The following is a 13,809-nucleotide window of genomic DNA, read 5'->3' on the forward strand; positions in this document are numbered from 1 at the left end:
AGAAAACAAGGATTGTGGTTTTGAAATTAAGTTGATGTAATTTTAATAAGTGTTTTAAAGGAACAGCATATCGTTAAAGAATTGGAGACAGATAGTAAACGGTTAAAAGAACATTAGACTTAGAGTTGTGAAAAGTTGTTTAATGTTCACTTTTAGAGTTAAAAAAATTGATGTTATTTTCTTTAAATAGTGGAATTTGGGAGTTCTGTGTCACTCATATTTTAACAGATTGTGAGGCGAGGCAAGCTTTTCTGGGTGTTAGGTTTAATTAACAGATGGGTTCACCTCCATGTCATAACACTGGTAACATCAGGATGACCATTGTCTCCTTGCTCACCTTCAACTGATGATTAGTTTACCATTCTTTCTAAGAACAAAGTCATCTTATATATGGTGCAAGATAAATTGATGCTATTCAATCGGGCATTGTGACCTAAGTGATTGTTATTACCTTTCATTTTGTTTTCATATTCTAGCGACCTGTTGTATTTGTAGGTGATGGGTTATAAAACCGTGACCTTTGTGCTACACAGAAAATACTAAGTTTGAAATCCTAAAAAGAGTTCAGTTTTAAATAGGATTCTGATTTGCAACACATCATCATCCAAGATGACCCCCCCCCCCCCCCCCCCCCCGCCCCCGGAGTGGGCAGACTAAGTATTTCATTCTCTGAGGGAGAGAACTTGACTGTCATGCAATGTGAGGCTCTTCAAAAGGCAATAGTATTAATCAGACATGTACACAGCAAAGGTGAAAGACTCTTATGATCATAAAATTATACGAGTGAACCTTGCACATGGACTGGCTGTGTTGATGAAAAGTCCTGACACTGAGCTTTCTTGACCACATCATTCAACATTACGAATCAACCCAATTAATGGGCATGAGACGCAAACAATGGCCTGAAACCATTCACCTTTGTTGCAAAAAATATCATCACCTTCCAAATTCCCAGAGCCTGCACAAGGATCAGGAGCTGCTCACATTAAATATCCAAACCAGTTTTCTATCTGCAAAGCTGTCTTTCTCGGGTGCTGGGAATTGGCAGCGTAGTAGGAAAGGTTCTCAGTGCTGCCAGTGTGTGCCAAAAGGCCAGAGCAACAGACGCCTGAATTAGGTCAGTGATGTACAACATCAAAGTAGAAGCCTCCCACCAGCCTCCTTGTCAGGTGCCTCCTGTCCTAATGTTTAGAAGATGCTGTTCAAATGTCAGTTCTGTATGCTTCAAACTGTTGAATGATCCTGTTCATAACACCCTCGCTACTTTGACACCTTGTCAGATTGAATGAGGAAGAACTGAATGTTGTGAAGATCTCAATTCATTAGTAACCTTAACTTTAATTAAACAGAGTGTATGACATAGAAAGGGTTTAGCATTAAACTGCACTTGTAGTGAGATTACATAGGGGATGCTGGCCAGAAGTATCAAACCATTGTGGCAAGTGAAGATTAGCTTGTCACGACTCAGGTCCATTGACCAACTTTTGCAAGGAAGCCCTTCTTGCATTGCTGTGGCCAACAATGCTGCACTGTAGGATGTTTGGGGTAATGTTCAGTCTGCAGAACATTATTACAATGTGACACCTCTCATGGATTCTCATCATTTGGTCCTTTGCCTCGATGCATCCTCTACTTGTTTGGAGCAGAGATTCTGAGGATCAAGATGGGCAATCTCCCTCTGTATGAAGCAACAAAAATGGCCTTCATGGAGATAAAACCAAGAACTGGTGGAAATCAAAAACAAAAAGAGAAAATGCTGGAGCAACACAGCAGCTCTAGCAGTGTCTGGGAGGGAAAGGAGAGTTAACGTTTTTAGGTCCAGTTCTTATGAAGAGTCACTGGACCCGAAATGTTAACTGTTTTTCACTACACATGCTGCCAGACCTGCTGAGTTTCTCAAACAATTTCTTTTTTTGTTGGCCTGCAAAAAATGTAATGTGGAGGGGACAACCTATATCTATCATCAGTCCAAGTGGAAGATGTTTCATTGCAGAATTGTTGTAAGAGTAATATGGCTTTCTAACTCGACCAAGGACTGAGTATCACACTATTATCCCTCTTTCATCTGCACAGCATTCCATGAAAGATAAGCAACTGTGACTCCTTGAGTCTTTACTGAATGAGGGCACCTATAGCTACAAACTGTTATGCGGTTAGGGGCGGCACAGTGGTTCAGTGGTTAACACTGCTGCCTCATAGCACCAGGTTCGATTCCAGCCTCAGGCGACTGTGTGGAATTTGCACATTCTCCCCGTGGGTTTCCTCCGGGTGATCCGGTTTCCTCCCACGGTCCAAAAATGTGCAGGTCAGGTGAATTGCCCATATTAAATTGCCCATAGTGTTAGGTGCATTTGTCAGAGGGAAGTGGGTCTGAGTGGGTTACTCTTCGAAGGGTCAGTGTGGACTTGTTGGGCCAAAGGGCCTGTTTCCAGGCTGTAGGAAATCTAAAGACAAATCAACTGGGGCAGCATAGTGGCTCAGTGGTTAGCACTGCTGCCTCACAGCACTAGGGTCCCAGGTTCAATTCCAGCCTTGGGCGACTGTCTGTGTGGCGTTTGCACATTCTCCCCGTGTCTGCGTGGGTTTCCTCCGGGTGCTCCAGTTTCCTCCCACAGTCACAAAGATGTGCAGGTCAGGTGAATTGGACATACTAAATTGCCCATAGTGTTAGGTGCATTAGTCAGAGGGAAATGGGTCTGGCTGGGTTACTCATCAGAGGGTCGGTGTGGACTTGTTGGGCCGAAGGGCCTGTTTCCATACTGTTGGGAATCTAATAAAAAACTATAGTAGGGATAAACTCCACATCCTGGGCTTGTGGGCACTTGTGCTCCTCTTCCATTTGCATAATAGCCACTAGCGCAACAGCTACAGAAACGTCCATGGCTTCTATACTTGGATCCATTGAGGATAGTTCCATTGGCCATGCAGGCAAAGCCGAAAACAAAGCAACTTCTCAGCAATGTGATCATTCAACAGTTTGAAGCATACAGAACTGACATTTGAACAGCATCTTCTAAACATTAGGACAGGAGGCACCTGACAAGGAGGCTGGTGGGAGGCTTCTACTTTGATGTTGTACATCACTGACCTAATTCAGGCGTCTGTTGCTCTGGCCTTTTGGCACACACTGGCAGCACTGAGAACCTTTCCTACTACGCTGCCGATTCCCAACACCCGAGAAAGACAGCTTAGAACATTGAGTAATGATATGGGTGGCCAGTGTTATGGTTGTAGCTAAAATGGCATTCACAGATGAACAGTGAACATATATTTACAAATGTGATTGAAGCAGAAATTCTGTGTCAGTACAGTTTTTGTCCTCCCTCCGGTGGCAACAGTGATCAGACCAGACTTGAGTTTTTTTGTTCATCTTGAGGATTTGCATGGGGAATTATACATATCCGAAGATGCTGCTGCTGCAAAGGGGGTTCTTCTGCATTGAACCACTGACATAGTTTCATCTGTATTTGTGTTGCAATCAGCAAGGGACAGTTGTGAAAGTTACAGTCACGAAGCTGGACATTATGTAAGAACCTTCAACTTCAGATTCTTAGTTTCTGGAAGAAAGAATAACAAGACTGCCTATTTTCCAGAAAGCAGTACAGATTATCCATTTCAGTAGGTCTCAGGTAGCTATGATTTGGAGATGCTGTTATTGGACTGGGGTGTACAAAGTTAAAAATCACACAACACCAGGTTATAATCCAACAGGTCAATTTGGAAGCACTGGCTTTCAGAGTGCTGCTCCTTCATCAGGTGGTTGTGGAGTATAAGATCATAAGACACAGAATTTATAGCAAAGGTTTACAGAGTGATATAACTGAAATTATATATTGAAAAAGATCTGGATTGTTAAGTCCCTTAACTCTCAGGTAGCTCATAATGGTTACATGGACAACAGAATTCAAATTTGCATTGGGAAAGCATTCTGAGACTTAATAGGCATATTCAGCATTAAACAGCACAAGCCAAGATGAGGTCTTTGGTTCAGTTCCCTATTTAGGATTGGTCATAGAGTCACATGGCACAGAAACGGACCCTTCGGTCCAACCAGTCCATGCCGAACATAATTCCAAACTAAATTAGTCCCTCCTGCCTGCTGTTGGCCCATATCCCTCCAAACCTTTCCTATTCATGTATCTATCCCAATGTTTTCTGGCCATTTTGTTAAGACACTGTTTCTGGCAACCACCTTCTCCATAACTTCAGTGATGTGATCTTTGAAGCTCAGAGTAAAATTCAACATCACTACATCATATAGATGTGTTCTTACCACACCTTTTGCCTAAAGGTGAAGCAAGTGATTACTGATTACTTGGACTGTTCCGGGGAGACACCAGTATAAACCTGAAGGAGACTTCTAGAATAATTGCAGTATATCATGTGAAGCATAGAATAATATTTAGGTGGATAATTCATAATTGGCTGTTAAACGCCATATTTACTTGCAAAAATGTTATTTCTGAGAACCTTCATGAATGATAACAGTAATTTGAATCTGATATCCCCATTGGAGTTTTGCCCCTATGCTAAGTATGAAGACTTTTCTTTCTTGAGGTAGAATCATAGAATCTCTATAGAGTGCAAGCAGGCCATTTGGCCCACCGAGTCCACATTGTCCTGCTGAAGAACATTCCACTCAGACCCATCACCCCTACCCTATCTCTCTAACCTTGTATTTCCCATGGCAAATCCAGCCAACCTGCACATCTTTGGATTTTGGGAGGATCCAGAGCATCCAGAAATGGGGAGAGTATGCAAAACTTGACACAGTTGCTTGAGGCTAGAATCAAACTTGCGTCCCTGATGCTGTGAGGTGGCAGTGCTAAGCTCAGCCACCGTGCTGACCATAGTAGCAGATTCTATTTGTTGAAGTTGTGACAATCCTGTCACATTAAGAGGTTGTTTTCTGTTTTTCAAAGAGAGGTGCCAAACTGGCTACTGAGAAGATGACTTGAGTAAACATCTTGGGAGGCTTTGAGTTCTATTAACATCCTGAATGGATGTGGCCAACTATCTCAGATTCAGATTTGTGGGTTTTGGTTTTGTCAGAAACATCAGAAGATATTAGGCTCTCAAAAGAGTTGGAAGCTTCAGTAAATTGGAGATAGTCAGGACCGCAGGTGCTGGAAAATCAGTCAATAAAATATGGATAAAATGAGGACTGATGAAGGGTCCTGCTCGAAACATCAACTCTGCTGCTCTTCTGATGCTGCTTGACCTGCTGTGCTTTTTCCAGCTCCACATTTTATTGATCCCAAAGCTTCTTGGTTGCTACTCTCTCTCAATTTTCTTGATGTGTTTCCTGCTGGATTGGAGAACTGTATGTGAGAATCTGTATCTGAATCATCCTTTTTGCCAAGCAGTGTGTTTATGGGATGTTCCAATACTGGAACAGTTAATTAGTACTAGTTATTGTATCTATTATTCTGTTAAGTTTCCAATCTGTTAAATTATTCTAAATTCCTTTCTTTGGTTGTATTTTGACTACAGTGTTTAAATAAATGATGTTTTGCTTAATGTTGAGTACTTTGACTGGTCATATTGCATCTGAGGCACTTTACATTTGCCTTTAAAATAAGAAAAAGTTAAAGTCTAGTCTACCTTCTTAAAATATTTTTGAAGGGGTCTGATCTGGTCAATATCAGGCTGCTATCAATTTCAAATTTTCTGAACAAATGCCTGTGAACTGTGAAAGGAAATATATGTTGGGGAGACATTCATGGTGAGAAAATAATGCTGATAGCTACTACTTTTTCATTTAAAAAATGGACATTATAATGTGAAAGGAACTGTGCAATGGTCAACTAAATGAACGGTGGCACAGTGGTTAGCACTGCTGCCTCACAGCACCAGAGACCTGGGTTCAATTCCTGCCTCAGGCGACTGACTGTGTGGAGTTTGCACGTTCTCCCCGTGTCTGTGTGGGTTTCCTCCGGGTGCTCCGGTTTCCTCCCACATTCCAAAGATGTGCAGGTCAGGTGAATTGGTCAAGCTAAATTGCCCGTAGTGTTAGGTAAGGGGTCGATATGGATGTAGGGGTATGGGTGGGTTACGCTTCGGCGGGTCGGTGTGGACTTGTTGGGCCGAAGGGCCTGTTTCCACACTATAAGTAATCTAATCTAATAAGTAATCTAATCTAATAAGTAATCTAAATGGTCAAAAAACACGTATCCTTCCTGTACTTTTCCTCTGCTGAAGACGTTATGTTTCTTTTTATATTATAACCCCATCCTGTGGACAGAACTGCTAGAATTGACTTACCATGTTCTCTAAGACAATCTTCACAACTTTCCTTCAATGCCAGGCAAACAAGGCATCCACCACAAAATATTCAATCACTTTACCATCAGATTAAGGTACCCTTATGTAGCTGGCCTTCCTATCTGATGATTGATTTCATAATTTTTAAAATCAACTTTTAATGCTCAACAATGTCAAATCAAATCTAATAGCAGGAAGAACTTTTCAGATTTGATCTGGGAGTTCTCATAACAATGCTGTTGGCTTTCCAAGTGGTGTGCATTCTCCGGGCTCCAACATTTCCTAAAGCAGCTTTGCAACACAGATAAATAACAAGAATGATTCATTAAAGCAGTAATTGACAAATTGCACCAGGTAGGTATCGTTTGTGATTAACCAACCTTTAACTTTGGGTATGATCAAGGGGGACAAGTTTCTAATTAGTACAATTTTCCTTCAATTTTTCTTTGTTTCCTAACTTTACAGCTGAACAAGGATGGAATTTGAAATATATAATTATATAATTACTATAGCTCTCATACTATTCCATTACCTTATTTCTCTTCCCAGCCTTTGTAACAATGGGAAAGTTGAATGCTCTGGCAACTATTTCGCCCCTGAAGGTATGAATAATTTCATTTGAATTATTTTAAAAACAGATGAGAAAAAGACATACAAAATATGAAAATAATCTAACCATTGTGTCTTACATTTTAATTTTGGATTTTAACTTCTCTCTAAATGTCTAATCCAAGGTGCTTAATAGAATAATAATTTTAGACTGAAGTGAGCCGTTAGCCATTCTAATGTATGAGTTTGACTAGCCATAAGATTTCCTTGTGCATATGTATTTTAGTAACAACATGTTAATATATTTTCCCATAGAATTGTGTGACCATCCTAAAATTTACTTTGATTGTGCAAATGGAAAAAATGGTGAATATGGAGCAGCTTATCTACCAACATGCCAGATGCATGCTACAGAAACACGTTGTGTGAGTAAAACGTAGTATGGAACTTCAAGGCTTATCCAAAAAGTAAAGACACAAACTGACAGAACTAAAAACAGATTATCTGGTCACTATTACAGTGCTGTTTATGGAAGTTTGATGTGCATTAATTGGTATATGCATTTCCTACATTATAACAGTCCAAAATAACTTCATCGGTTATGAAGAACTTTGAGAGGAGTCTGAGGTCTTGGACAGTGACTGTCCTGAAAAATGTAAAAATATTTTGTAATTGCTTTTCTCTTTTAGTTTGTATTTCATTTTAGTAGCTTTGTTCACAATAATGAGGTCAGCACTTAAACCAGATGTTCTTGTGTTAGAGATGAAAATGCTGAAGGTATTCGTAAAAATGTGAAAAACAAAAATAAATTCTAATATTTTGAGTAAAAACTATATAAGATCAATGTTCTGTTGCTAATTTCTTCGTAATATCCTTTTTACTTTTGACTTACTCCTCCTCAGGTACAAATAGCAAAGAACAATACAGCACAGGTACAGGCCCTTCTGCCCTCTAAGCCTACACTGCCACCTTTTGCACTTCCGTATTGAAACTGTCTTCACTTATAGGGTCTGAATCCTTCTATTCCCTTCCTATTCATGTATTCTTCCAGGTGCTCCTTGAATGCTACGATTGTATCTGCTTCCACCATCTCCTCTGGCAATACATTCCAGGCAATTGTCATCTTTTGTGTGAAAAACTTGCCTCGCCCATCTCTTTTAAAGTTCTCCTCTCACACTTGGAACCTGTGTCCCCTAGTAATTGACCCCTCCACCCTGGGAAAAAGCCTCATACCTTCAACTCTATCTATGCCATTCACAATCTTATAAACTTCCATCAGGTCACCCCGCAACCTCCTGGTTCCAGTGAAAACACACCCAGTCTATCCAACCTTTCTTCATAGTTAAAATCCCCCGTACCTAGCTTCATCATGGTAAATCTTTTCTGTATCCTTTTGGTAGTATGGTGACCAGAACTGTTTGCAATATTCCAAGCGTGGCCTAACTAAAGTTCTATAAAACTACAGCATAACTTGTCTATCCTTATACTCAATGCCCCTTCCAATGAAGGCAAGCATGCCATTCGTGACCTGTAGACCTGTGCACCCAGATCCATTTGCAAATCACGCTCTGAAGGGTTCTGCCATTCACTGTATAATTTCCACCTGTACTTGACCTTCCAAAATGTATCACCTCACATTTGTCTGAATTAAGTTCCATCTGCCATTTATCAGCCCATGCCTCCAACTGATCAATGTTCTGCTGCACTTTCTGACAAACTTTGTATCTTTCACAAATTTACTAATTACATTTTTCTCTGAATCATTTATGTAGATCATGAGATTCCAGCACTGATCTCTGTGGAACACTACTACTCACAGCCCTCCATTCCGAAAAGCATCCTTCTACCCCTGCCATCCATGACTACCTGGTCAGGTCCACGCCCCCCCCAACAAACCACCCTCCCATTCTGGCACCCTCCCCACAGAATTGCAAAACTTGCACCCACACCTCCTCCCTCACCACCATCTAAGGCCCCAAAGGAACCTTCCACATCCATCAAAGTTTCACCTGCACATCCACCAATATCATTTATTGTATCCGTTGGTCCCGATGCTGTCTCCTTTATACTGGGGAGACAGAACACCTCCTCGCAGAGCGCTTCAGGGAACATCTCCGGGACACCCGCGCCAATCAACCCCACCGCCCTGTGGACCAACATTTCAACTCCCCCTCCCACTCTGCTGAGGACATGCAGGTCCTGGGCCTCTTCCACCACTGCTCCCCCACCACCCAACACCTGGAGGAAGAATGCCTCATCTTCCGCCTCGGAACACTTCAACCTCAGGGCATCAATGTGGACTTCACCAGCTTCCTTCTCCCCACCTTACCTCAGTTCCAACCTTCCAGCTCAGCACTGTCCTCATGACCTGTCCTACCTGCCAATCTCCCTTCCCCCCACCATCCGCTCCACCCTCCCCTCTGACCGATCACCTCCATTCCCACCCCCATTCACCTATTGTACTCTTTGCACTTTCTCCCCAGCTCCCCTGCCCCCCCACCCCCCACTACCAATTAATTCTCCACCCTGGAGGCTTCCTGACTCTATTCCTGATGAAGGGCTTTTGCCCGAAACGTCGGTTTTCCTGCTCTTCAGATGCTGACTGACCTGCTGTGCTTTTCCAGCACCACTCTGATCTAAACTCTGATTTCCAGCATCTGCAGTCCTCACTTTTGCCTGTCTGTCTTCTATGACTAAGCCAGTTCTGTACCCATCTTGCCAGCTCACCCCGATACCATGTGACTTCACCTTTTGTACCAGTCTGCCTTGAGGGACCTTGTCAAAAACTTTACTGAAGTCCAAGTAGACAATATCAACTGCTTTTCTCTTGTCACTTGCTCCAAGAACTCAATCAAGTTAGTGAGTCACGACCTCTTCTGCACAAAACCAAATTGTTTATCGCGAATAAGTCCATTTACTTCTAAACGCGTACAGCTCTTGTTACTGTGAATCTTACCACCGACATGAAGCTAATAGGCCTGTAATTTTCAGGATTTTCCCTGCTACCCTTCTTAAACAATGAAACAACATTGGCTATTTTCCAGTCGTCGGTGACCTCAGCTGTGGCCAAAGAGAACACAAAGGTCTCTGTCAATGCTCCGGCAATTTTTTTTTGCCCCTCTCAAATATTCAGGGATAAATCGCATCAGGAACTGGGGACTTATCTACCTTAATACTTTTTTTAAGATGCGCAACTCATCCTCCTTTTTAACAGCAACTTAGCTTAAAGAGTCAACACTCCCTTCCCTGAGATCATCCTCCACCAATTCTTTCTCTTTGGTGAATACCGATGCAAAGTATTCATTTAGGACCTCACCTACCTCTTCTGGCTCCACACACAGATTCCCTCCTTTGTCTTTGAGTCAGCCAATCCTTTCCCTGGCTACCCTTTTTTCTTAATATAAGTATAAAAAGTCTTGGGCTTCTCCTTAATCCAGTTTGCTAATGACTTTTCATGACCCGTTTAACTCTTTTAATTCCTTGTTTGTTGTTTCCTATTTTCCTAATATACTTTAAGGGCTTCATCAGTTCCTATCCTCCTTGACCTTACTTTTTTCTTTCTGTCCAAGGTCATAACATCCCTGGTCATCAAAACTTTGTCTAACTTGCCATACATTTCCTTCATTCTTGCAGGAATATGCCACTCCTGAACTCTTATCAATTACTTTTTGAAATACACCCACATGTCCAATGTAGATTTACCTTCAAAAAGCTGCCTCCAATCAAAATTCTTCAGTTCCTGCCTAATATTGTTGCGGTTCGCCTTCCCTTAATTTAACACCTTCACCAGAGAACTACTATCATCCCAATTCATGAGTCTATTACAACTCACAGTATTATGGTCATTACACCCGAAATGCTCCCCCGCTGAAGCTTATTTCCCAAAGTCATGTCCAGTATAACCCCTTGCCTGGTTGGACTGTTTACATAATGTTCAAGAATCCCTCCTGACTGGTCCTTACAAATTCTGCTCCATTCAATCTCTAGCGTGTAGTGAGCCTCGGTGAATATAGGGGAAATTAAAATCACCCACCTCAAAACAACCCTGCTATTTTAACATCTTTCCAAAATCTGTCTACATATTCTCTCCTCTATCTCCTGCTGGTTGTTGGGAGGCCTGTAGCATACCCCCAGCATTTCACCTTTCCTATTCCTGAGTTCTACCCATATTGCCTCACTGTACGAGTCCTCTGATGTATCCTCCTTCAGTACAACTGTGAGTTACTCCTTTACCAGTCATGCAACTCCCCAACCCCTTTTACCTCCTTATCTATCACACTTGAAACATCTAAATCCAGGGACATTCAGCTGTCAGTCCGATCCATCTTTCAGCCAAGTCTCTGTAATTGCAATAATGTCATAGTTCCAAGTACTAACCAAATCTCTTAAGTTCAACTACCTTACCATACTTCTCACATTAAAACACATGCATTTCAGACCACCTCCTCTGCTCTTTTCAGCAGCGTTTCCCTGTCTGTTCTTGTTCTTAGTAATGTGTGCCTTGGTTTCTACCTCTCCCTCAATTTCTGCATATACTACCCTACTTCTCTGGTTCCCACCCACCTGCCACACATGCCCCCACAGACCCCACTGTCACTATCCCCACCCCCCAGAACCCCGAGGGGAACATTACCCCTGCTCATGACTCCACCCCCATTCCCCCCACCATCACACCCACTCCAGTTACAGGTTCCGCCCCCACTCCCAGCTCTACACCCACACCAGATCCCAACTCCCAGCCCTGCCGTGTTTTCACCATCCCCCCAGACCTCCCCCTCACTGAGGACGAACGATCAGTCCTCAGCAAAGGACTCACCTTCATCCCCCTCCGTCCACGCATCAATGAATTTAATACACGCCGTGACGAACAATTCTTCCGTCGCCTCCACCTCCGAGCTTACTTTCACAACCAGGACTCCCGCCCACCTTCCGAGGACCCCTTCGCCCACCTCCAACACACTGCATCCACCTGGACACCCCGCGCTGGCCTATTACCTGCCCTCGACCTCTTCATTTCCAACTGCCGCCGGGACATTAACCGCCTCAACCTGTCTACCTCCCTCCCCCACTCCAACCTCTCACCCTCAAAACGCGCAGCCCTCTAATCCCTCTGCTCCAATCCCAACCTCACCATCAAACTAGCGGATAAAGGGAGCGCAGTGGTAGTCTGGCACACTGACCTCTACACTGATGAAGCCAAACGTCAACTCGAGGACACCTCTTCCTACTGCCCCCTCGATCATGACCCCACCCCCCATCACCAAACCATCATCTCCCAGACCATACAGAACCTCATCACCTCAGGAGATCTCCCACCCACAGCTTCCAACCTCATAGTCCAGGAACCCCGCACTGCCCGGTTCTACCTCCTTCCCAAGATCCACAAGCCTGACCACCCTGGCCGACCCATTGTCTCAGCATGCTCCTGCCCCACTGTCCTATCCCCCCCTAGTCCAGGAACTCCTCACATACGTTCGAGACACCACCCACGCCCTCCACCTCCTCCAAGACTTCCGTTTCCCTGGCCCCCAACGCCTCATCTTCACCATGGATATCCAATCCCTCTACACCTCCATCCGTCATGACCAGGGCCTCCAAGCCCTCCATTTTTTCCTCTCCAGATGTCCCTAACAGTACCCTTCCACCGACACTCTCATTCGTTTGGCCAAACTGGTCCTCACCCTTAACAATTTCTCCTTTGAATCCTCCCACTTCCTCCAGACCAAAGGGGTAGCCATGGGCACACGTATGGGCCCCAGCTATGCCTGTCTCTTTGTTGGCTACGTAGAGCAGTTGATCTTCCATAATTACACCGGCACCACTCCACACCTCTTCCTCCGCTACATTGATGACTGCATTGGCGCCACCCCGTGCTCCCGCGAGGAGTTTGAGCAATTCATCAACTTCACCAACACATTCCACCCTGATCTTAAATTTACCTGGACCATCTCTGACACCTCCCTCCCCTTCCTGGACCTCTCCATTTCCATTAATGACGACCGACTTGACACTGACATTTTTTACAAACCCACCGACTCCCACAGCTACCTGGATTACACCTCTTCCCACCCTACCTCTTGCAAAAATGCCATCTAGTATTCCCAATTCCTCCGCCTCTGCCGGATCTGCTCCCAGGAGGACCAGTTCCACCATAGAACACACCAGATGGCCTCCTTCTTTAGAGACCGCAATTTCCCTTCCCACGTGATCAAAGATGCCCTCCAACGCATCTCATCCACATCCCGCACCTCCGCCCTCAGACCCCACCCCTCCAACTGTAACAAGGACAGAACGCCCCTGGTACTCACCTTCCTCCCTACCAACCGTCGCATAAACCAACTCATCTGCTGACATTTCCGCCACCTCAAAACAGACCCCACCACTAGGGATATATTTCCCCCCCCCCACCCCTTTCCACCTTCCACAAAGACCGTTCCCTCCACGACTACCTGGTCAGGTCCACGCCCCCAAACAACCCACCCTCCAATCCTGGCACTGTCCCCCGCCACCGCAGGAAGTGTAAAACCTGCGCCCACACCTCCTCCCTCACCTCTATCCAAGGTCCTAAAGGAGCCTTCCACATCCATCAAAGTTTTACTTGCACATCCACTAATATCATTTATTGTATCCGTTGCTCCCGATGCGGTCTCCTCTACATTGGGAAGACTGGGCGCCTCCTAGCAGAGCGCTTTAGGGAATATCTCCGGGACACCCGCACCAATCAACCACACCGCCCCGTGGCCCAACATTTCAACTCCCCCTCCCACTCTGCCGAGGACATGGAGGTCCTGGGCCTCCTTCACCGCTGCTCCCTCACCACCAGACGCCTGGAGGAAGAACGCCTCATCTTCCGCCTCGGAACACTTCAACCCGAGGGCATCAATGTGGACTTCAACAGTTTCCTCATTTCCCCTTCCCCCACCTCACCCTAGTTCTAAACTTCCAGCTCAGTAACTGTCCCCATGACTTGTCCGGACTTGTCCTACCTGCCTATCT

The 13,809-nt window shown here is 44.4% G+C and overlaps 1 protein-coding gene across 1 annotated transcript in view; it reads left to right on the top strand.

Moving 5' to 3' along the window:
• The window catches only part of LOC140493878 (mucin-6-like), a 385,697-nt gene that overhangs the window by 291,209 nt on the left and 80,679 nt on the right, over positions 1–13,809 (top strand). Inside the window, exons 19-21 of the mRNA XM_072592872.1 lie at positions 6,814–6,866; positions 7,129–7,238; positions 7,716–7,745. Of these exons, the coding sequence (XP_072448973.1) occupies positions 6,814–6,866; positions 7,129–7,238; positions 7,716–7,745 (193 nt within the window). The remainder of the gene's footprint in view (positions 1–6,813; positions 6,867–7,128; positions 7,239–7,715; positions 7,746–13,809) is intronic.

The sequence above is a fragment of the Chiloscyllium punctatum genome, chromosome 22, assembly GCF_047496795.1.
Source record: "Chiloscyllium punctatum isolate Juve2018m chromosome 22, sChiPun1.3, whole genome shotgun sequence".
NCBI classification, from domain to species: domain Eukaryota; kingdom Metazoa; phylum Chordata; class Chondrichthyes; order Orectolobiformes; family Hemiscylliidae; genus Chiloscyllium; species Chiloscyllium punctatum.